A 23,972-nucleotide genomic window follows, 5' to 3' on the forward strand; every position below is an offset into this window, starting at 1 on the left:
ATGTTTTAAAATGAGATTAAAAGCTGGGCATCCTGTTCTTGAGGAGGTTTTGCACTTCTGGCATACAGTGCGAGTCACTTGTGAGTAGGAATGCTGCAACTCTTGATGCCTTATGCTCATCCCGAGTGTGATGATATTGGTATTCCTGGTCCAACGCCGCCGACTTCCAGCCATGCAGTGTGCTGGCCAAGCTGAACGTCAGCAGTGTGCTGAGCACTGGTGCGGCTCAGTGCAGAGGTTTTCTGCAGCTCCTTGACCTGCCCCATCTGCAGGAGCAGGGCGTGAGGTTGGGGACAGGCATCGTGCCCCATGCAGATGGGGCAGAGCGAGGCGGGAGCATCCGCTTCAAAAAAATACACTTTGATTTATTCTTTCTCTTTTATTTGTCTTCTATGCTGCATCTGCTTGCTTTCCCCTATGCTCAAACCCCTTTCCCTGAAAGCAGCTTATGAAGCAAGCACTGGAATTTGCCAAACAAGCCCAGGGTTCTGAAAGTAATGAAATGCTTCTTATGAGAACAAGAGCAAGACAGAATATTTACTTCGCTTTTCACAACCTTTATTCTTCTGGAATTGCAGTAGTGTGTGCGATTGAAGCGTTTAAAGTTTGTTAACCTACCACTTGCTCGCTTACTGTGTACCCGTTTTCTTCAGGCAAATAAGCTGACTGTGCATCCATTTATTTTTAAACTTAATCTTATTCCTTTTTTTTAATTACAGCATCCTCTGCAGATGTTGGAGTGTCATAAAAATGAAACGTAGAAACAAATGCAAAACTGTCATGGCTTGCTCCAAATTTGAGGCAGTAATTAAGGAGATGTAGGGGAGTAGTGGAAAGTTCAGCTGACTTTATCTGTGCATCCTTTGGCAAATGATGTGTGGACTCGCTAATGGGAAGGGCAAATGCGAAATGGACTGGGAAACAGCTCTAGATATGCAGGAGTTTATCTGTATCGGTGCATCTGCTTTGGCCTTATATGCAGTGACAAAGTCAGACTGGTGTTTTATGGAAATCTAAGTAATTTACTTGGATGTGAAGGATAAAAAATGTTGAAATATAAAAAAGGAGGGTCCTCAGTTGATGCCAAAGGGATACAAGTTTCCTATCATCTGTCTGCTTTGAAAGAGTTTCTGGCCATCTCTAACACATTTGACACATTATTTTGTGTAATTTTTGTCTGGCAGTTTGTTTCAAGATGTTAGGTTTCTTTAAAGCTCGTCTGAATGTTTTGTCCAGATGGTCTCGGTGTGAGTCACACGGTAAGGTACAGTGTCTTTCTTTGATAAGGTTACTCATTCTGTTCAGATAGCTGATGACTTTACAACAGCAAAAGGACAGATCTTTCATGTTAATGGAAATTACCATTCAGCCTCCTGAAAATCAGAGCAGAGCGTCTGAAGCTTTCACTGCTCATTTCCCACTTTAAGTTATTCTGATGTTCCTGTGAAAGTGTTGGATTTTAAATGGTGATAACAGATCCATCTGTCCTGACTCTTCACAGTAGTATCTCTTGAGAATAATGGTTCACCACTATGGTAGTCTACTTTTGTGAAGCTTCATTTTTATAAGGCTTTTCTGTTTTGTTTTTTTTTTTTTTTTTTTCGTTTTTTTTTTTCTTTTTTTTTTTTTCCTTCTCTTAAACACTTCATCGTATGCAGGAAAAGGGAAATGCTGGGCTGCATATAAATGCTCTGTGCCCACTGAAATGCCTTTAGGATTGCATAGTGGGCACGTGGTGCTAGGAGCAGCCTCAATAAGTACAGAACTTCAAATTGTGGAACACCATAAAGAATATGGATGTTATCTCCTTCCAAAATGCAATGTGTGAAATCCAGTTTACATATAAATATTTTGTTCTATTGATTTTTTTCAGAAAGAGAATAAATACCATCTTCCCTTTTCTGTGTTGTCTTTCTGTGCATGTCAATTATAGCTCTGTGCCATTAATGATTTAAATGTGTAATGAGCAATCAAGTAAAATGTCTTGCATTGAAAATTTGTAATTCAGGAATGTCAATTACTGGATTTTATAAGTTACCTGAGGTGTTGTCAACATGTAAATCAAATTTGATCAAGTCTTACTGAAAGTTACATGTGGCTTTATCAACAGAAATTTTGTTGCAGTGTCTATTTTCTTGCTCCATATTGTCAAGACAATAAAGGGCTATTATTCAGAGCCCTTCCTGGCATAGCTTCTTTTTAAGTATGCATGTTTAAAAAAAAACAACACTAAAATCAGAGCACCATCTCTGGCATTTTAATTGGATTGAAACAAGGGTATCCCTGGGCTGGCTGACGTCCCTGGATAACATGAGAGCCGCTGGAGCACTTTATAGAACGACGTTTCCTTTCTCTAATGCAAAAGTGTTATTTTCAAAGGGAAGACAGAGAGATGTCTTGAAGTAACCGGAACCTGAATTCACACTGAAATGGAGAATGACAGGCACATAAAATAGTTGGCACTTAAAGACCTTCTAGCTATTTCTAGTATTTCAGTGCTGGGCTGTTTGTTTGGTTGGTTTATTTGGGCGTGTTTTTTTAAGTCCCCGGTAAATGAACCAACATAAACATTCCTTTTAACGAGGCCTGGCAGAAGAGCTGAAGCCGAAGGCTTAGCTCCTGCCTTCCGTGTTGACTTTGGCTTATGCTGTATGGGGCTTTTTCAGCCGTTCATTTTGGCAGATTGCTGGAGCTTCAAATAGCAAGAGTAAATAAGTCACACCCAGGATCTGAACTGTAACAGTGAATGGGTTACGTGTGCTTTGGTTTCCTCCTGTCCAAATGGTTTTAATAAATCTTAATTTTTTCTGGTGTGTTTTCTAGGGACTGAATTGTTTCTGTGGAGTCGCGTTAAGCAGACGCAAAATGGAGCGTGCGGCCAACCAGGCCTCCAGCACAGCGCGAGCTGTGGGGGGGGGGGGCACCCAGCGTGGCACTGCCCTGGGTTGCTCTGCACAAATGAGAAATATGCCCACATGCAGCAAGGTGTTCTGGGGCTCCGATCCAAAAAAACAAGGGAGGGGTTGGTTTGCTGAGCAGATTTTGGGGGATTTTGGGCAGCTGAAGGCAGCGCAGCGCAGTGCGAGGGAGTGGAGGCTGAACTGCAGGGCCCGGCACAGCAGCTGTTTGTGCACAGCACAGTAAACAGGAGCGGTGTCTGTGCTTGAGAGTATGTGGAGAAGCAAAGGAGTGAAGCAAGAGTCAGAAATGCTTGGCCGAGTGGGTCTTTCCTCTCTTCCAGTGAAACCCCAGGAGGAGATGGTGTTGGTGACAGCCCCGCTGAGCTGCCCCAGCCTTGCAGGAAGGCCGACCACGTTTCACCAGGCACCGAAGGCCTTTCGTCCGCCTGGGTATCTGTGGTGGGTGCTAAAACCCTCCTGACACAGTTCATAGAGTTAAAACCTCAGGTGTGGGGTCGCAGGCAGGCTGGGGAAGCTGCAGCAGTGCCCACACCGCTCCAGGCAGGCAAGGAGAGGTGTCTATTTCTGCACCACTGGGCTTCATGCCCCCCTTTGGGACATGGTTGTGGTCAGCTTGGGGCTGGCTGCTGCATAAAAATGTTGGTGGGCACTGTAGGGCTTCAGGTCCTCGTGTGTTTCTTCTCATAGTGAGAACATTAATTGTCAAAATTTTTCGGATAGTCTGGGGCTGAATTTTTCTGGGGACATCAAATCCTGCAGAGCTTTAACTCGTGTGCAGCCTTATTCAGATGTTTCAAACAAACGCGTTTTCTCTGCAGTCTGCTGTCCTGTCTTTCAAACGCAGTATAAGAGCAAGATTATTTCCTTCCCTTTGCCCCCCCTTCCGTCTGTTTGATGAAAAGGATCCTTTTGACTTCTCAGGAGTGGCAGGAAGTGACACTGGACAATATTCCACTTCAGTGAGCACGTACTTGGTGCCTGCTGCATGGGATGCTTGCTTGCATGAAATAGGCTGATTCTGTAATCCAGTCAGTGCTAGGAATCAGACCTTATTTCACATCTTATACTCTGGCTATAATTTACTTCAAAGATATACAAAAAAAGTGTGTTTTTCCTGTTTTGTGTGTTTTTTTTTTTTTTTTTTTCTTTCCACTCTTGCATTTCTGTGATCATTTTAATGAATAGCTGCAATTTGTCTGCTGGGTTGCATTTGTGTATCTTTGGAAGTGCTTTTTCTGGGAAACAAGTGCCTTTTGCCAAGGGGAGCAGGAGGCAGCTGAGAAGAAACAACTTTTCAGATGAAGGTTTTAATTTTATTGCACAAATTTGCAAGTGTACAAATAACATAGATAGAACCTTATTCATGTTCCATAAAGTAGATGTGACACCATTTGCTTTTATTGAACTCTGAATAATTTATTAACAAAAAAGGAGTTTTGATGCCAGTTTTCTGACAAAGGCAAACAAAAAATGAGCACATCCTTGTTCCTGTCCTGTTCTAAGCTGCACCGATGAATGGGTGTTGCTACAGCTGACAAAGAACTGATAGAAAAACAAGGATTTACCTAATTTGTGCTTTGAGGGCTCTGTCAAATATTCATTTTCCATCTTTACAAGAGGTGCTATGGAGTAAAATGTAAGTTCATTTAAAGATGGCAGGCCTTCATGTACACTGCTGAATACTTATAACGCTAATGGAATTATGTCCATCTTTCCTGTGGTGGGTGACATTGAAACAGCCTGCTTGTGCTACCATTGCTTTCATTGAGCATTCCTGGCATAAACTACTTATGATTATGAGCAAGTACCGAGCAAGAAATCAAGAGGCTGGAGCGAAATTTTTATGTAAACTTTTTTTCTGTGGTTTTAAATAAGGCTTATCTTCTATTACTTTAGCTGTGCTACAGATGAATTAAAAACAATGCTCCAATTTGATTTCTTATGTAACCAGTTAAGATTGATTTATCATAAACATTGGTGCCAGTTTAAAGATTCATTACTTTGATTTTATGTAATGGGTTTGGTGTAATGGCAGGTGGTAGTTACTGCACCCAGGAAAACAAGAGGTGACTGGAATGGAAACGCACTGTCATTAGTGTCCACTGCTGCCTCGGGCAGATGACTTGGGCCTTTTTCATCCTGTTGAAGTCATCTGTGAGCCATCTGCAAGGATGCTCATTATTCACCTCTCCCGGAATGCTTAGGGCTAATTAATAGATCTCAAAAGCAAGGCGCGCGGCGACAGCGTCTGCGCCGGGACCGACAGGGGAGGTGGCGAGGGCCAGCCCGGGCCTCTGGCAGGGATTTGGCTGGTGGCACTGGCTTCTCCGGCCGGCCACCGGCCTCCCTGCCACACCGAGGCCTCCCGAGGCCGTCCTGGATGGTTCGTCGGCGTGGGTTCCCGGGCTGCTGGCCCGCGGCTGGCTCCGTCACCGCGCCGCTCGGCCACGGGCGCTCAGGTGGGTCTGGAGCCTCTTCTGTTCGGGGTGAAATGGTGATGGGTCTTCCAAATGTCAACTGAAATGCTACGGAAGGATGAAAAATGCTGATGCGGTTACGAAACCGAGCCCTGCCTTCTCTTGCCCCTCGCTGCCGGAGATGACCGTGGATGTTGGCAGTCTACTGGAAGGGATTTGGAAATGGAGCTTACTGTGCCGTGCTTGAGGAGTGTTTACACGTCCCTTTCTGTTCCTCTTCATTTATTTCTTGATCATTTATGCATGTTAATGTGTTAGTTACCAAAGAGGAGAGGGAGGAGAAGAAATCCTGAGGTGAAATTAAATTAGACAGCAGCATTAATCATTCTGTTTGTATGTCTAAATATATGACACAATTCACCGAAGGATTTTCCTTTCATCGAAGAGATTAAAACGTGTAACTCATTAATTGCCGCTTTTGTTCTTAGCAATTTTATTGATTTGAAAAATGCATTTAACTTTACTTTGCATGAAATATCTGTGTGTAAAAATGTAAATACCTGGTCTTACAAATTGGGAAGAAGTAATAATTTTTCACGTTTGGTTTCTTGCCTCTGAGTTTAGCACTTCAAAATGTTACCTAACCTTTGGAGTACTCTTGAAAGGCAGAGAAGTGGAAGATCAGCATGTAAAATTACCAAAGTGTTTTGCACAAGGACCAAAGATAAAGGTGGGGATTGGGTCTGGGAAATTTGGTCTGTACCAAAGAAATGCTTAGTGCTGCAGAGGATTTCATGAGGCTGTGTGTGTCTGTACGTCCCTTTCTCATCTGTACATATTCATGTCTGTGCATGTGAGCACAGTAGTCTAAAGCTGTATAGAGAAATAGTGAGTTTAATTTGGGATTCCTGAAGTGAACTGAGGCGGCAAGAATATATGGCAAATGCCAGAAATAATGATCACATTACACATTTCTGATGAATAATTCAATTCAGTTTAGTACTGTTCCACCATTAAAATAAAAGCCTCGCAATGTTTGGCATAATGTAGCTGAAACACTTTTTTAAAAAATAAAAAATAAAAAAAAAAGAAAAACCACTTCTGGAAAGCAAAATGAGCAGTTGTTTCACTTGTTGTAATCACCACTGGTAGATGAAATCTTAATGCTTGGTTTGAATGAAGACCTATGAAGGTCTCGTGCTGGAGCACTTCAGTGACACCCAAATATTTCTGGACTCAGTAGCTTTATAAATGGACGAAAAGGTGGAAGCTTTAATTACTTGTTAGAGCAGGAGTGTTTGGCATGGAAATTACTTGTCCTGCTTCGACAATAAGAAGAGGCAGTGGCACCATACATGAAGGATGGAATCCTATAGGGATTCTAAATCTCCTGCTTTATGGAGAGATTTTAAGATAGAGTTGGGCAGTTTCAGCTGGTGTTTTTTCCCCCAGTTTCTTCAAGAAGGCACAGGTTTCCAACAGCAGGCTGCAAATGCAGGACAGGACCGAGAGAAGAACCAGACCCGAGTCCCGCAGCCCTTGCACCCATCCAGGCAGCAGCTCAGCCGCTGCCTCTGTGGGACCTGTTCTGCTGATCCCGGGCTGGATTTCCATTCTAGCATAAATAAACCTTTCTGTGTAAAGCGAGTGCCAGCCTCTCCCTTTACGCAGGAATGTAACTTCCTTTGTGCTGCCTGCAACACTGCAGCACAACATTCTTCATTCAAATGGGCTCTCTGTTTTGAAACAAGAGCCGAGTACCTGGCTCCTCTCCCTCCCTCCCCACGCCCAGCCGGCTCAGCGCTCACACATGAATTAATGGAGTTTCTGAAGTGGATTCCTGTGAATTTCCCACACTTTCTGGTTGGCCTGATTAGTTCTCGCACTCTGATGCTTCCATGGGGAAGCTCAGGGTGGTTGTAGATCCTGAGCCTTCCCCAGACTCGCAGCTTTCTTGAAAATATGCTGTGTGTATATATATAGTGTGTCTGGTTTTGTTTCCCCCCTGCAGTGATTATGTCAGTAGGCACTGAAACGAAGTTTCTGGGAACTGATAAGACCTAGGCCATACACCATGATGCGTGCACAGAAAGCACGCCTGGTTTAAATGGTTGCAAGGTGCAGAATACGGCTTGCTGAAGTAAACCTGTCAAAGCATGAAATCTGCTTTCGATGCCAGACTCAGCACTTGTCAATGCTGTCAAACATGGGATTGTAGACATGCCATGGGAAGATGCACAGCTTTTAGGCATTATTCTTATTGGGAACAGGGCAGGAGTGGGAGAACTTGTCTCTTGGCACTGATGTTAGCAGTGTAGGTGTTAGAAGATTCTCAGATCACCCCAGGGGTGGCGAAGTGGCATCCTATTGCATTTTGTACAACCTGGGTCGATGCAGAATGCTCCCGTGATGGCTTCTGGACTGTGAGATTTTCAAATAAATCAGGCTGTCTTTGGGCTTTGAGACCATCAGCCAACTTTAATTATTTCCAGTGTTGCTCTACCCTGCCCGTGCTTATTGGAAAAGCATCTTGAAGGAGTGGGGTGCTTTACTGAGCAGATGAAAGGAAGGAAGCTGCCACGTGCAGCCCCGTGCTCCAGCAGGGATGCTGTGCCCTTGGGAGCCCTCTGCCCCTAAGCCACCTTGGTGAAGACCCAAAGTCTCTGATGCAATTACTCTGGTTCCTGCCGACAACTGAGCAAAGCAGAATTGAATTGTGGCTCTGATAGATCTGGGCGAGCTGTTGATAAAAACCTCTGTCACTTTAAAAAACATTTGCTCGAGCCCCAGCTCCCTCCAGCATCAGACAGCGGGATGATTTATTGCCCGGCCGCGATCGAGGGCGATTCCTGCAGTGGTGCAGGCCGGTGGCAGGGAGGGCTGAAGGCGGGGACGGGGTTTCGGGGGCCGGGAGCAGCTCAGCATCGCTTCCTCTGCGTCAGCGCCTCGTGCAACGCCCTGTGGAAATCCCCGCCACTGCCCTCTCCCCGGGCAGAACGGGTCCAGGCGCTGGCTTTCAGCAGTGGCCAGCCTTGGTTTTGTGAGACATGGGGAGTATCTTGGGTTGAAAATGTTTTTCGGCATGCACTTTGTTTTATTCCTCGCTGCCTTTGTTCCCTTGTGCTGACTTGCCGTTTTGGGGAGCACACACCCAGGCTCCTTGCACTGTTAGCTGCCCCTTTGTGTAGTTCACACACCAGCCTTTCAGGAAAGAATCTCTTCTTTCTACGATAAATAAATTCTGGGAGAAAGGTTTGAGTGGGCAGTAGGAGAATCAGATGAAAAATATCTGAGAGCACCGTGCTTCAGCGAGACTGGCGTGCTTGGGCCAGAAAAGGAGGGAGTATTTCATATAAGGGGTTTTTGTGTGTGCTTTAAAAATGTTCACCAAATCTTTGGCCGTCTATGCAGTGTTGGATTCAGCACCGTGCAGGGGAGGAAGCTGTTCAAATAACTATTAAAAAGTTGTTTGAAGAACATGTTATTTCAAGCTGCTTCATGGGCCCAAAGCAATTTCTGTTCCTGGAGCACGAGGGCTCGGGCTGCTCGGTGCTGGAGGCTACGAGGAGTTGGTCAGCAGGAATTATTTTCTGAGTACCAAGGACGTGAACTGGTGTGCGTGCGAGTGGTGCTTTGCTTCTGCTAATGGTCTACGTGTCAAAATCACCCTTATTTTTTTAATTTTATAAATCCCAGCTGAAAATTAGCAATAAAGAGTAGTTTTACCACTCATTTCTAATATTTTATCCAGCATTCAGAAAGTATAAGCAGAGGTTTGTCCGAGGCTTCTTTTGGCTTGATGTCATCAGGGGGAGACCTTTAACTGAGTACAGAGGATCCTAAAATAGCTGGGAGACTTCCTGCAGACACAAGGCGTGGAAATGCTCCTGCTCCTTGCAGTCCGCGCTTTTGTTTTGTACTCGTTTGAAAAAATATTAATTTTTATCTGTTTGGAATAAATGGTTGTGGGACCTAAAAACGTTACAGACCTGATGTACTCGGCCACGTTACGCTTACCAGGGTTTTTATGCACAGCAGGGGTTAGGCACAGGAAGGAGGACTTTGGTCGTGCTTGCCCGCAGGAGGAGATATCCTCGCTCTGCAGTTGAAATCAGGGCAGCAAATCCCTGCCCTGGGTAATTTAATCTGGATCCTGTTTTTAAACATCCTCCCTGGAAAGTCAACAGCGTGCACTGTGTTTTGATAACAGCAAGAGAGGCTTTCGCGACCGTTCCGGTAGACAAAAAACCTAAATATTTAATTTGAATTCTTTGTGGATTAAATGTCTTGGTAACTTGGTCACCATGTTCAGTTGCTTAATTTTGGGGAATTGGATTGAAAGCTTCGTCGATCTGAAGCCTCGCATCAGCTTGCAGCCTGTGCATTGCAGATGAGTGGTTCTTTTGTACAGGTGTGGAAAACAGATCCATGGGTTTGCTGCGTTCAGTGGGGTTCTAGTTGAAGGGTGTTCAAAACTCTGAAATTCCCCGGCCACCCTTGTGGTTGAGGTGTTTCACAACCGGACTGAGCGCTGCAAGCCCCAGCTGCCTCCCTCCCTTCAGTGGCTCTTTTGTCGTGCCTGGAAAATCGAGCAGACCCAAGCAATTAGTGATGCAAATGGTAGGATGTCGGTATGCAAAGAACAGATGAGTGTCCTTGGTAGTTCACTGGCGCTAGCCTTAACTTCTTGCTTTTTGGCATGCCTTGTACCCTCTTCTTTTCCTTCACACACACGAAGCTTCAAGCACTCATCTTACCCCTCAGAGCGATTTTACCACAAGCTATATTAGAGAGAATTTCAGTGACTAATGCCTGTAATTATGTTTATATCTATTTGACAAGATTCCCTCTACAGTTATAACGTGAATTACCCGATGTTAATATTTCTCCAATGGGTAACGAGTATCACATTTTTAAAGGAAAATTTACCTTGTTCCAGCGTGTGCAGTTTTTGACAGGATTATGAACCTGAGCCCAAATCTCCCTCCCGGCTCTGGTCTTAAACAAAAGGCTGTATTTCCTCCTCTTATCATTTTCACTTCAAAGCTGAGTTCTTAGATTACTGGGCAGACTTTTAAGTCTGTGATGATCAACAGCTTTCTGCTAGCACAGCAGTTCTTCCCGTGACATTCTCCCTGTTCCAGTATAAAGGCTTTTCTAAATCTCCAAGCCTCCCAGCCATAGCCAGCATAGCTCAGGCCATCGTTTGTCACAGCGCTACATATAATCAAATTTAAAAAAGTAATTGAGAGCATTTTCATAAAGCTACGAAGTTGTTCATTTTTGGACTGGGACTTTTCTTGTGTATGGTGTTGGGGAGATGTGAAGAACCCTTAGCAATGAGTAGTGTTCTGGGAATATTTCAAAATATGTACTCTAAAGCATTTTCTGAACCTTATTTGTATATTTAGATGGTTATAACTTGTATTCAAAGGTGTGGAGTTGGTTGGGTTTTAATTTTTGAAAGCGGAGGTCTGATTTCAAACTGAGCTGTGCCCTTAGCCTAAAGCTCTGATTTCAGGAGACAGGACTTTCAGCAACTTGTCGCAGACGAGGCATCACGGCTAAAATCACTGCTCATCTTCTCTACGAAGTGGAGACTTTGTTCATTCCGGACTGCTTTGTCTTCCACATGCTGCTGAATAGCCCGAGATCAGATCCAAGCTGGGGATTTGATGCTCGGTGACTTTCAGTTCTGTGTAAGTGCTGCTTCTGTGCGGAGCCACGGTCTGCAGCCTTCCACCATCCTGTTCGTGGCCTGGTTCTGTGCCGTGATGTTGATCTGCCTCCTGCCTGTCCTCGGTTTGCACGAAGCCAGGAGGAGGACGGGTCCTCCAGGGCCGTCCCAGGGCACCACCACGGCGAGGCGAGCGCGCGGCGGGGCTGGGAGCTGTGTGGGCGAGAGCATCGCTTTGAAGCTGGGCGGGAGCTGGGGGTGGCTTGGTCTGCTTCGCTCTCATCCCACTCCTTTCCCAAGGCCGTCACCTTCCTAAACTGGGGTGTTTGGGAGCGGGGTGGGGACGTCCTGAGAAAGCTGCCGCGTGGATGTGCGGAGATGTGAGGAGCTCGGGCTCCTCGTGCCATCTCCTGGTACCCAGCGTGGTGGGGGCTCCGATTCACCATTGAGACCTTTGGTCTTGGTTCCCCTGTTCTCCCTCGACATCCGTAACGTGCTTATAAGAGGGAAAGAAGTAATTCTACCTTCTGCAGACTCTGCAGCTGTTTTCATCATTCTTAAGGAGCAAAGGAGCTGCTGGAAGCTAATGTTTCCCCGTGTATACAGCACGACAGCAATGAAGTCTGCACTTTATTTGGTATCAAGTTAAGTTTTTTAGCTCTATTGTTGGCTGTAGCCTTAGCATTGTAAAAGTCCCAAGGAGGTGTAGTGTCTGTGATGGAAACGAGAGGTGATGACCTTTGCATGAAAGTATTAGAGGAACCATTTAAGAAATAGTTCTTATAATTTAATTTGGGGACAGTTACCTTAATGATAATGCAGTATCACTTGTGCCTATCAATACTTCCTAGGCTGTGGTGGTGGTTAAAATGAGGAAAAATAAAAGTGAAATAGATTATAAATATTGAGAATGGCAAATGTTTCTAAAATACGGAAGGTAGGAGATATTTCCTACCAAAAAATTCGTTACTAACTGGCCATGCCTGCTGAATGCTACGGGGAATGCTGGAAAGCTAATTGCAGAAAGGATTACAAAAATAAAATACGCAATTGTCTCGGATTATACAATGTGCTGTCCTTCCGTGACCCAGGTGACTTTATGACCTGATGCTGGAAGTGAATAAATGCGTTTGTTTTAAGTGGATGGAAAACTTTGCTGCTGCTGCTAGGGATGTCTTAATTATGTGCTTGTCAGGCACGTGGGCTTGAAATGGGATAGCAGGGACTCTGCGATACAGGGCAAGGCTTACTGTGAGCATAATACCTGATGTTTAACCCCAGTTCTTCTGCGGGCTTCTTGGCCTTGAATTGAACGTGCTTGTTCACCCCCTGTCCCACAGAGCTGGCAGCAGCCACGCAGCCTCAGCTCGAATGGTCGCTGCGGGTGGGATCGAGCTTTCCCAAGGCCTTCGAGCTTCAGCGAAGGTGGAAGGCTTTTTGGTGGTTTCAAGCGGCTGTTAACCTCATAGCCCAGGTAAATTAAAAGATGGAGGAGCAGTGAATTCAAAATTGGAGTGTTTTTTGTGACTGCGGACACGCAGTGCAAGGGGCGACGCGTGGCTTGCAGCGCCCGGCCCCGCTCTGCGCCTCGCTGCGTTCCCGGAGCGGGTCTGAAAAAAACATCTTCTGCTTGTGTAAGCAGCGGGAAAACAAGCAGGCACTGTGTGCTCCCGAAAGCCCAGTAAGCCTCAGGAAATTCCTGCATTCTTGATTTTATTTTGCGGCGAGGTCCTGCGTGGTGTGTGTGTGTGAAAGATGAGCAAGGTTGCCCTTCCCTGCGCGGCACGAGGGGCTGCGATGCGCCGGAGCTGAATCGCGCATTGTTCCCCGGGGAGCCCAATCAGCTGCTGCTGCTTCCCTCAAAAAAACACCCAACAGTGAGTTTATTTATGATGAGAAAGTGCTGATATCACACTTTTTCCTAAAGGAAAAGGTTACTAGTTCTTTAGCAGCAGAGCTGTGCGTGAAATATTGCGCCCTGAGAGCCAAGGACTTGGTTTTAATACTGCAGCGTGTGCTCTGCTGACCTGTCGGGCTTCGAGAGCTCCTGGTGTCTGGGAAGCTGTGCTTTTTCTGCTGGTAGCTGGCTGCTGGGAGGGGGCAGAAGGGGCTGAAGAGGGTTGGTCGTTCTGTTTGAGCCGGGGATGGATCTCCCTGGTGGTCGGGCTTTGGTCCCCTGGGGGTGGCTGGGGGCCAGCAGCAGCCAGAAGGGTGGCACGGCTGTGGTCGTGTGTCTGTATGTGTACAGCGTTATGTTCAGCACCAGGCAGCAAGCTTCTTAAGTAAGTGCTAGCAAATCTAATGCACATAAGCCTTTGTTCTTTCCCTGTGCCCCTCCCAGCCCCTGTTAGTCCCAAATTACTTCTGCTAGCCAGAACTGGGTGACAAACCCGCCAGGAGCCGGGTGCTGCAGCCTGTGCCCCCCACGCTCCCAAGCAGGTTCAGCACCCACCACCAGGATCAAGCCCTGTGGGGCCGAGGATCCCCCCTGGCTCCAGGAGCAAGGCCCTGTCCCCAGGTCGCAGCCGTCCGCGCAGGAGGGGGAAGTGGCACTGACGCTTCCCTTCCCCGGGAGAAATGAATGTGCCGAAGTGGTTTTCATTAAAGAAGTATGCAGCAGCTCGGGCTTGTGTGTTCACCCGTAGTTGTGTTTCCTGATGAAGGGACAGAAGTTTCCTGTTCTCTAAAATTCTCTCCCAAGAAAGGAATTGAGGTTGGAGAGCTCTGCCCACCCGTGGCGGTTTCGACTGCTCGGGTTTGTTGTTTAGGCTTTGCCACCTCCGTGCTGTGAGGGCTGCATGTGGCCGCAGGTAGGGCGCGGAAGGAGAAGTGGTCTGCACAGGTTGGAGTGCTCATAGAGGTCATCTTCAGGCTTGAGAAATCCACGTCTGTAGGTTGTTTTTGTTGGGCAGCCTGTAGGAGCCATCATTGTATACACGTGGTTGGGGTTTTTGAGTCCCTAAAACAAAGATGCACGCTGCCTTCGGTAGAGATCCTCCACCCTCCGAAGCTGTTTGGTCCCGCAGATGTGAGCACGAACCAAGGCAAAGAGAGAAGTGCTCAGAGGTCAGTGTGGTTTCGTTGGGCAAAGGGACAGGCATGCCGAGGACGCCAGGCTGCCTCTGTCATTACGTGTTTCGGGGATTAGCAACGGAGTCGCTGATTAAAAAGTTGCGTTTGGGAAATGATACATGTACTTCCCCATCTGCAGTTGTGGTGGTGGTCAAAGCCGGGCGTGCAGTTGGGATGCGCGGCCATGGACAGAGCCGTGCACGCGAGTGCCACGAGCTCTGGTTTCTTCCCTGCTGAGCGAATTCTGCTTGGAGCAGCACAGCCGGGAGACGCCCTGGGCAGCGCAGCAGTCGCTCTCTAGCAATAGTGGGTGTCTCTAGCAGCTCAAAGATCTGCAGATGAAAGTGCACACCTTATTATTTTCCTGTTGAGCTTATTGCCTATTTAATAACCTCTCCTAGCTGCAACACCGAGCGTTTCCATGTTTTCAGAGTAAGGGACTGATGCATTTTGGCTGTTTTGTTGCCCTGTTTGACCATGAGGAAATCATTTCACTGCTGTCCCTCAGTCCCAAACCAGTGAGATAAGGGAACTAACAGCCTGTCCTAAATGGCCAACGTGAGAAACCTCCGTGGTTGCAAAATGTTTTCAAAACAGTTGATAAAATCCTGTGCAGATACAACAGCAGTCTTCAGTAACAATGATGCATAATGGTATTAACACTTGGATCTGTTCCTGCCGTGTGTGTCCTTTAGCCATAAACGTGTTACTCGGAGATCTTTTAACAGCAAGCTAGCCTTCCCGGCGGTAATTCCCCAGTGGGACGTGCGAACACGTTGGCTCTCCAAAGGGGTGTCTGTCTGTTTTCATGGCCTGGCTTATGATGAGAGCTGCGCAGCTGGAGACTCGGTAACTAACTGAATAACCCCAAAGTGGTGCCTTCGGGGAGTGCCCCAGTACGCACAGCATCTTGTTTCTGCATCAAGAGGAGTCTGCAAAGGAATTTGATCGAAATTCCCTGAAGTGCTTTTCTGGGCTGATGTGGGGGATTGCAGCATTCGGTCCTTTTTCCAGACTGAGATTCAGTACATTTTTAGGCAGTGACCGCTTCTTCTTAACGCCAAAAATGCACTTGACACTTGTAACCGATGCACTCCTCTGCAGGAAAGCTCTGCTCGAAGACGGGCGCACCGCAGTGCAGGTTGCTGGATGGCTTTCCTGTGACCGGCGCATCCGAGCTGCAATTGCAATCATTTTCTGTCTGTGGATGTAGTTAATCGTAACAGAGCTTTGCTGATGTATTACTAAAGAGGGAGCATATTTTTAACCGTATTTTTCTGGAGAGTTTGTATGGTGCTTTCTCTAATGGGATTTTGTTTAATCTGTAGTGCTTTTGTTTGTTACAGAGATCCGTGCCCAACTGGTAGAGCAGCTGAAATGCCTTGACCAACAGTGTGAGCTTCGGGTCCAGTTACTGCAGGACTTGCAGGATTTCTTCCGCAAGAAGGCAGAGATTGAGATGGATTACTCGAGGAATTTGGAGAAGTTGGCTGAGAGATTCCTGGCTAAAACTAGGAGCACCAAAGACCAGCAATTCAAGTAGAGTATTTGCCTTCTGTTTTTGTCCTTTTTTTTTTTTTTTTTCTTGCATATGTGGTTGCTGATGGAGGAATGCAAAAAGAGAACTGATACAGCAAAAGTGTTTCCCAAGTTCATTATAAACACACAACCCATTTCACATTCAGTAATTCCTAGTAGGTCATATGTTGTCCATGGGGAACAGAATGGTAAAAATTGGTACAATCTAAAAGAAGCAATTTTCTTGGGAAGGTGGGCAAAGTTGTACACCAAATTGATGGACAAAACCAGGATTTCCTTCAGAGTCAGCGTCTTTATTCTCATTTTCAATTGTTTCTGATCTGTTACGTGTTGCGATTTGCCATAGCATCGCTCTGTTTTTAATATCCTGCACATACTTAGTGTAGGATTTAAAAGAATGTCACTTTAAAATAGTAGCAAATTCAAGACAATAATGCTTTTAAATAAAGCTGTGCCATTTGGGGAGGTGGGAGGAGGATTCCTGGATGGGACTCGATCGCAATCTGAAGGCACCTTCCTTGGCAATCAGTTGTCTCACCTGCTGGAAACATTATGTGCAGGTAGGTCTGGCAGTATTGCTTCGGTTGTTCCCCACGCAGCTATTTGGGCTGGGGTGAGTAACGCCCATCGGATGTGGTTCCATGGAATCAGCTCTCCTCTTCTAGCACAGACTCGTGCCTGTCCTGCTGAATGGGGTTTAGGGCTGTGGGGTGCCACCAGCTTTGGGGCTCGCTGGGCTCCCTCGTTGGGTAGCAGCTGGGGAATGGCACGAGCAGCCCCGCGGTGTGAATCAGCTCGGCTCCAGGGGGATGGGTCTGTCCTCAGGCAGGATCCATCTCATCTGCCTCTGGAGCACAGTGTCCCGGTGGGGACGTGCCTTTATTTCTGCAGTGGTGTCTGGGGGGCTGTGATGTTCAGCTTTTTCAGCCCTTTTAGCTAAACCCCTTTTTGAGAAAACCATCAAGAAGGCACCATTTTAGTTTCCTTGCTGTACAGCCTGGATGCCATTTACTTCAGTTCTCATTTAAAATGCACATTGTGCTAAGTTGCCTGGAAAGCATGACTCCTAAGTGGAGCTGTCTGAGAAGCAGAGCAGAGTTACTCTGCATACCTACAGAGTGATCGTCTGAGGTATTTGCCTCTTCTGTTACAGCAAAACTTGTCTTAGAACTATAATCTGGGCGTGCTCTGCACAAACTTTTAGGATGGCACTAAATAAACAATGTCCTGAACTGTGATTTTCCACCACGTTATCCTTTTCAGTTTATTTTGCTGTGGTGATTTCATTTCTATTACACGATATGAAACATCCAGCAGAAATGCGTTTGTGTTCAGTTTTTAGTGTTGGGAAAGGCGTATGAAGTTTGCTTCCTATTTTGAGATCGAGACTGAATTTTTAATGTGGAAGCTGTTACCATAGTGGCGCAGAATGCTGCATGGTGTCATGCTTCATGTTAATTAAATATGCTGGCAGTGGTAGCGCAGATTTAAAAGACAATTTTTTTTTCTAATGCAGTTTCCTCACTGAACCCTGGCCCTGCTTTTTGATCCGTTTGTCCTTATATATTCTAGCTATTGGGTGCAGCCTGAATTGGACAGGTGATTTTATTATCATCACATAAAGCTTTCACCTGATTTTGTGGATCAGATGTCCCTGCTGTCCTGGTCAAGTTCTGGAACCTGTTCCTGAGCATCGTTCCGCTTTGCTTCGCATGGGACTGGCAGGGCTCGCTCTTCTGATTTTGCTTGCATTAGCAGCAGATGGCTCCTAGCAGGAAAGCAGCTCGCTTGGGGAATACGTTACCCTGCAAGGTTCGAGTCCCAGTTCTCCAATATGTTCATTTGGTTAAGAGCTGGAAGGAGGGGAAGAAAACCCAGCTTTGTACGGCCGACGGGTCTGCGGGCAGAGTTTGTCGCAGCAGTGGAGCAGTTGTAAAGGTGCCCGGGGCAGCTCCATCTACTGCTTGCTTGGTCGCTTCCTTCAGAGAGCTTCAGCGTTCAGAAATATGTCAAAATACATCAGTAAGGAAGCAGTGCCAATGATAAGGACCCATCCCAAGCACTGCCCTGTCTGACCAGTGAGGAGTAACTTGCCCGATATCTGTTCTGTAGATGCCGAAGCTGTAATCTAATCTGGAACCCCCTAAAAGACAATGTGATCAAAGCCAGCCATCAGATCTCTCCACCTAAGGATCTGGTATTATATGACTGAGATGTGCACAGGCTGGTGGCTACTCTGTAATTGCATGGCTGCGACCCTATAAATACCCGGTAATAGCATGTTCCTTGGGTAACGTGATAATTATGTCGGAAAGTACCATATCATTCAGGGCCTGCTTACCATGTCACTTGCAGTTTTTAGATCTCATAACACACTGTCAAGGAGGAAACTTGTCAGGCAGTAACCCTGTAATTTGCCTGTGCTTTCATACTCGACAGCTATTATGTAATTGCCGAGCTGCTCCGAGTGTGCTCGTTTAAGGGAGCGCTGTCAGGGGCGAGAGGCTTCAGCCCGACCCTGCGCATGGGATCGTGTGGCTTCCTGCAGCACGCATGGGAAAAAGCACACGTGTAAAGGAAGGAGCAGTGCGAGGTGTAACAAATGAATGACACGGGTTTTACTTTTCTTACATGTGGCCACATCACAGGGCAAGCTGCTCAGGTGGCTGTTTTCCACGCCAGCGTAGAAATCTGGGTGGTTGGGTCTCAAAATCAAGCTGCGTGCAGCCAGCGGTGGGCTTACAGGGTGCTTGCACGTTGCACAGTTTGAAGGTAGCCTCACTGAAGCATCTTAACGTGATTTACAGAGGTAGGTGTATGTTTTTCTCATTTTATATCCTCAAAGAGGGGGAACAGATTGGTTTAGCCAAGGTGACACAGGAGTTGATGACAGTTGGATATATCCCAGGTTTGACTTGCTTTTAACTGCTCTACCATGGTTGTTAGACCTCCCTTTGCCTATTCCTTCTTAAAAATGGTTTTTCAATTAGAACAAACTTAAAGAGAATAAAACATTCATTTGGTAAGGCTTCTTCAGTACCTCTTGGAAAATATCCTCACGCAAGATGTAAGGGGCTAGAGGGGAAAAATGCATATCACAGCCCGATTCTTATAATTCCTGTTGTTACAGGAGCTTGTCAGTCAAGAGTTTGGCATAGGCATCACTCCTTAGCTATCTGATGAACTGAAGGCCTCTTCCAGAGCAGTTAAATGAGAGCATCCGTGTCGGCAGAGAGCATCTCCCTGCTGGACCTGGGGGTCCCTGCCAGCAGCGAGCCCCTGCCACCTGCCCCTCCAGGCTCTTCCTTCGGGTCATTTTGTTCTGAAGTGTCAGTTAGTATAACAACCCCAGCAAATCCTCGGTGAGCCCTTCCGAGGGTGAAATGTAAAGAGGGTGGGGGAAGAAGATGCTATTTTAAGGCCATGTTTTAAATCAGAGTAGCAATTGTCAGCTGGAGAGCAGAGTGTCCAGGATATCCCAGCGTGAAACTCAGATGGCTTTCTGGCAGCCTTTGCCTTGAAGTCGAAGATGCAGAATAAGTCTGGCAACCTTCAGGCTGAGGACTTGTAAACAACAGATGTTCATAACTGGAATCTTTGGGAAGAGAAGGGCAGGGAGCAGCGTGTATGGCCATGCTTCAGATTCCCCAAATGTACGGTTAACACTGAGCAGTGTCAGGACGGCTTTAAGGGGAAATCAAACATCGGTTCACATCAGCACTTTGCAGAGAAGTTCAACGTTAGTTCTCCAAAAGCGAAATGGTTTCTTTAAAGGAGAGATGATGCAGGCTGTGAGGGAGCTCTCAGCAAAAGCACTTGGATCAGGCGGACTTCATTTGCAATATGATTAGAGTTGTAATAGATAAGTGCCCTCATAGGCTATTTTGGCCTGTGATTCCTCTTGATGGAATGAGGTCTGGAACATTTACTCTGAGTCTTTCGAATAACATCATTTGGAAGATTTTTCTGAGCGTGAAGAATTATTCATTCAGTGACCTCGCTGAACGGGCTGCATCGCCAGCACAAACTGCAGCGAGCCCTGGGCAGGACCGTGGTGGTGTTTGGCACAGCAAGGAGCGGAGCAGGGGCTGTGGAGCCCGACAGCTTTCTGAGGAGGTGACATCTCCGTCTTTCTCTCCATGGCAGTGTTTAAAGTTTCACTCTGGGGCAGAGGTTGTTGGTGGCCCTGGGTTACGAGCAGCTTTTTTGGAGTCGTGCTGCTGCTGAGAGGCACTTGTCAGCTGTACTGCGATGGAAATGTCAGGAGAAGGACAGCGTACCGATGTCTTCTACCCTGCTTGAGGACTTCTGGTGCCTCGTCTGGCTGTAAAACCCTGCAGGCTGCTGTTCGTTCACTGCTGGAGCATGCTAACACCCAGCGACCCCATGAAACTTGCTGAAAAAGCCTCGTCTGGAAGGAAGAACAGCTGGAGAAGTTTCCTTTTCACGCAGATGATGTGCCGGGGCGATGTTAATTTCTGCATTTCTCTCTATTTGTAATTTCTTCAGTTGCCTGTGACTCATCCCTGCATCCTGCGCTCCTCGTGGAAACGCAGCATTCCCAGTCCCGGGCTGTGGGCGTGGGTTTTTTCTTCTCTATCCCGTATGGGAAGAGGAGGAGGCTGCTTCTTAAGACAGATTTTGTGCTCTAGCCCTGAATGGGGTTTACATTGCAGTACACAATTACACGTCCCTGGCTTTTGTCACTCCGTCCTGCCTGCCTTAGAGCAGATAAATCTCTGCTCGTCTCTGAGTTCCTTGTCTGAATGAGTAATTTAATTAAGAAGTTTCAGATACTTGGACTCAATCTTCCCTTCTGATCTTTGGAGATCAACTGAAACCTTTGAAGTGGAAGCTGCACAGGACTCGATCAAGATAACACTCGAGAAACCACAGCGCTTCATACTTTGTGGTTCCTTAAAAATCTGCGCACAACTTCCTCTTCCTGTTCCCAAACACCCCCAATTGCTGTGATCTGGTGTAATTTAGGCTAACCTAAATAAACTCTCGAGATTCGCTATCATCGCACGATCTTTAAGCTAGTATAAATAGTGCTTGAAATAAACCTGGAGCTTGGCATCTTCCTTCTCCTCCTCTTGGAGGGGAGCTTGGAGTCGAACAGTTGCTCTGCATGTGAAATCCCCAGCGTTTGGGGAAAGCTCAGAGCCAGCCCCTGAAGTCTCGGGGTATCTCCCTGAATTCACTACGTCAGCGAGAATACCGGCTCCAGACTTTCTGCAGAATCTGTGGAAATCGAGCTTGCTCTCAGTTACACCCAGCCCTCACTGCCGCATTTTTTTTCTCCCCTTTTTCATTCCTTCTCTGTGGCGATGTGAAACTGGAACAGGATATATTTGCCAGCTCCTCCGAGAATTGAAATGGTTAATGAAAATCACAATTTGCTTCTCTGCCATCTGCTTGTGGTTATGATAGAAAATGGTCTGTTGTAAACAGTTGTATAACTTCTGCTCTGTGTTGTGAAAACTGTTGCCATGTTCCACCCCAGAAAATGCTGCGTTTCGGAGGTGGTTTAACAGTTAATGTATGTGCAGTCTTAAAGGCTATTTGGAAGCTCGGAAGCAAGTAACTGCCTCTTTCCTTTTCTGTTTTGTCTCTGTGCAGCTCGTCTTAAGGCCTTCCTTTGTCTTTTTTTCACCAGGGCTCAGAAAATTGTCGCTGGCCATTAAAGGAGGGGAGTTTTTTCTCGCTTTCCGTAAAAACCGAGCAGTAACAATAGAAAACCCGTACAAAAAAGCGAGGCAGACTGTTTTAACAAAGTGCTGAAGGGGTTAGCGAAACCGAGAGACACCAAGAAATTAAAGGAATTTAAAAGAAAAAAAACTTAAGAGAGCCCAGAGCTGTGGTTGCATGAGGTTGAGATTAGGGTGCGGCACTGACTGCGCAGACCTTAAGGTGACAATCCCAGTCGCAAATTAGAATCATGTGGGCTTTGGGATCGGTCTTTCCTGCAAGATGGCCTTTCATGTCTAACCACATGGAGTGTGTCAACAACCTATCTGGCGCCATTAGACACCAGCAATTTTACTCACCATACTTTTTCATGGGCTCTTGGTATTCGTGCTATGCGCTGCCCTAGAATAGCTTCGGGTGTTGTGGTGCGGCAGCTTGGACAGCTGGGGATTGTCCGGTTAACTATTGCATCTCTTCTCTTTCCTATTTTTGCCTTGCTTTTCTCTGAAAAGCAGGGCACTCTCACCAGGCTGCTCACTCGCAAGCCTTCTTGCCTGCTCTTACTGCGCTTGGAGCCCTTGCTCCGTGTGCTCAGGGCTCCAAACTGCTCAAGGCCAGGCTCTGTGAGTGGAGGCATCGAGGGTTGTTCAGGAGCTTTTGGTGGTACGGGCAGAGAAAATGCGTAATGAGACAGAAAACATCACGGGGGATATTTGGGATCAAAGCAGCTGAGTGCTTCTGGACTGGCGCTGCGCAAGGAGGGGTGCAAAGAGGCGAGCTGGGGGCTGCACTGCTCTTAGGAAGTGGTGGGGCAGCAACAGGCTGCTCGGGGAACCCAGACACAGTTTCCAACAGCTACAGCAAGACCAGCTAGCCAGGAGCCGTAGCTTTGCTTGCCGAAGGTGTGTTCCCAACCTTTCTTACGGTAGGTGCATCACTGGCGTTGGTTATGGCCCTTCCAGCTTCGAGGGTAAAAAGTCAGTGTGCAAGGTCCTTGTAGAGCAGTGGTGCAAAGGAGCAAACCACCCAGCTGTTAGCATCTCTTTGTACTGCCCTTTACACACTTCTCTTCACGAGCAATCTTAGCTCACTTCCCATCTCCTGCCGGCATCGGTTCCCCTGCTGGCAGAGGTGGTGGCTCTGTGATGGCACACACAGCACCGCTCCTCAGAGGAGCTCCTCCTTCAGCCTCCTTTTTGTTGGAAGAAAGTCAAATGTTGCTTCTGGTCTTGCCTAAATTGAAAAAAATAAATTATAATAAGAAACCAGCACAACTTAGGTGCATGTTACCGTCTGTTGTGGCAGCTTTTGTCCTGGGTGCCAGCAGGAGTTGGACCCTCCCGCTCCGTGCGTGCGCCCTTTGGGGTCTGGCTGCAGCCTGGTGGGTGCTGGAAGATTCACAGCTCTCTCAGCCTGGTCTTCAATTACTAATTAGCTCTCTGGCATATTAACAAAACAAACAGTATGCTGCAAACACTGATTGCAGGAGATCGGGGGGCAAGTGCTTGATTTATATAGCTCAACATCTGGCAGTTTCAGCCTTGTGCAGTTCTGCATTTTGATCGTTCCATCTGGTTTTGCCTGTGTCAGCAGTCTCCACAATACGGGACATCGGAGTACAAAGGCAAATATTGTCTAAATTGAATCTATGCCTTCTCACATCTTATTTTCTATGTTTTTATTCAAAACACCAGAACCAAATGCCCAGTATCCTTCCTGTACCCTCTCCCACTACCTATATATACACACGCACATACACGTGCTCGCTCCAAACCTTGAAGATGTCCAGATGACAAGCTGCAGTTGTTTCCTGAGCTTTTCATTGATTTATTAATTTATTTTCAAGGAAAAGAAATAAAGCATCAGGATCAGCTGTTTTGAAACTGTACTTCTTTCTCTAAAATTATTCATATTGCACTACAGCTCCAAACACTGATGTCACGAGAAAAGCTGTGGCAAATGGCCATTGCCAGATTTTTCACGTTTTTGCCATGTCAGACATTTCTTACAGCAGAGGTTGCTGTCCTTTCAAGTGCAGAATATGCCATTTTTTGAATGGAAATTGAACCTCCTTTCTTTTAAGGGGAAGGAAATCTGGTAGAATGTCATACAGTAAGCAAGATGAGCCTTGGCTTCCCACCAGAGATTTGACTTACTCCTTTAGAAATCAGCATCGCTGTACTGTAACCTAATGATAAGCAGATCTGGAGAGAATTGCAGCTTGCAGTCAGCGCTCCCAGATCTGCCAGCCCCAAGCTGCTGCAGGAGGACCGCTCACTGCCAACGTCCCTGCTTTCATCTAGTATGAAATGGTGGCTGAAGAAATGCCTCACTCCTTCCAGGAGATAAAATGATTTCCCGTGTTGGTTTGGCTGCTCCAAATAAGCCGAGGTTCCTCCTGTCCCCCTTTTGCCCTTTGTGGTGCCTGTCTGCAGGGTGCAGCAGGGAATCAGCCAGAAAAAGGTTGGGAAAGTTTGAAGGTGAGAGCATAAAGCTTGGTGTAGCAGTAGTGCTTTCTCTTTGCTCAGGACAGGTACAGCTGCTTGCACATAAATGGTTTTCTATGAGACATAACGTTTTGTTTCCTATGCAGATGCTATTTGGCTGACTGGATGCTTGAAATCTTTTTTGCTTGTGGTTAAAGCACAAATGCTT

At 46.6% G+C, this 23,972-nt stretch overlaps 1 protein-coding gene across 5 annotated transcripts in view; it reads left to right on the forward strand.

Moving 5' to 3' along the window:
- SRGAP2 (SLIT-ROBO Rho GTPase activating protein 2) overlaps nucleotides 1-23,972 on the forward strand; it is a 100,340-nt gene that overhangs the window by 17,470 nt on the left and 58,898 nt on the right. For all 5 annotated transcript variants that reach the window (XM_084302008.1, XM_084302009.1, XM_084302011.1 and 2 more), the window contains exon 2: nucleotides 15,434-15,626. In XM_084302008.1, coding sequence (XP_084158134.1) covers nucleotides 15,434-15,626 — 193 coding nt within the window. The remainder of the gene's footprint in view (nucleotides 1-15,433; nucleotides 15,627-23,972) is intronic.

Source organism: Netta rufina (genome assembly GCF_964035555.1).
Source record: "Netta rufina genome assembly, chromosome: 26".
In the NCBI taxonomy this organism is placed as follows: Eukaryota; Metazoa; Chordata; class Aves; order Anseriformes; family Anatidae; genus Netta; species Netta rufina.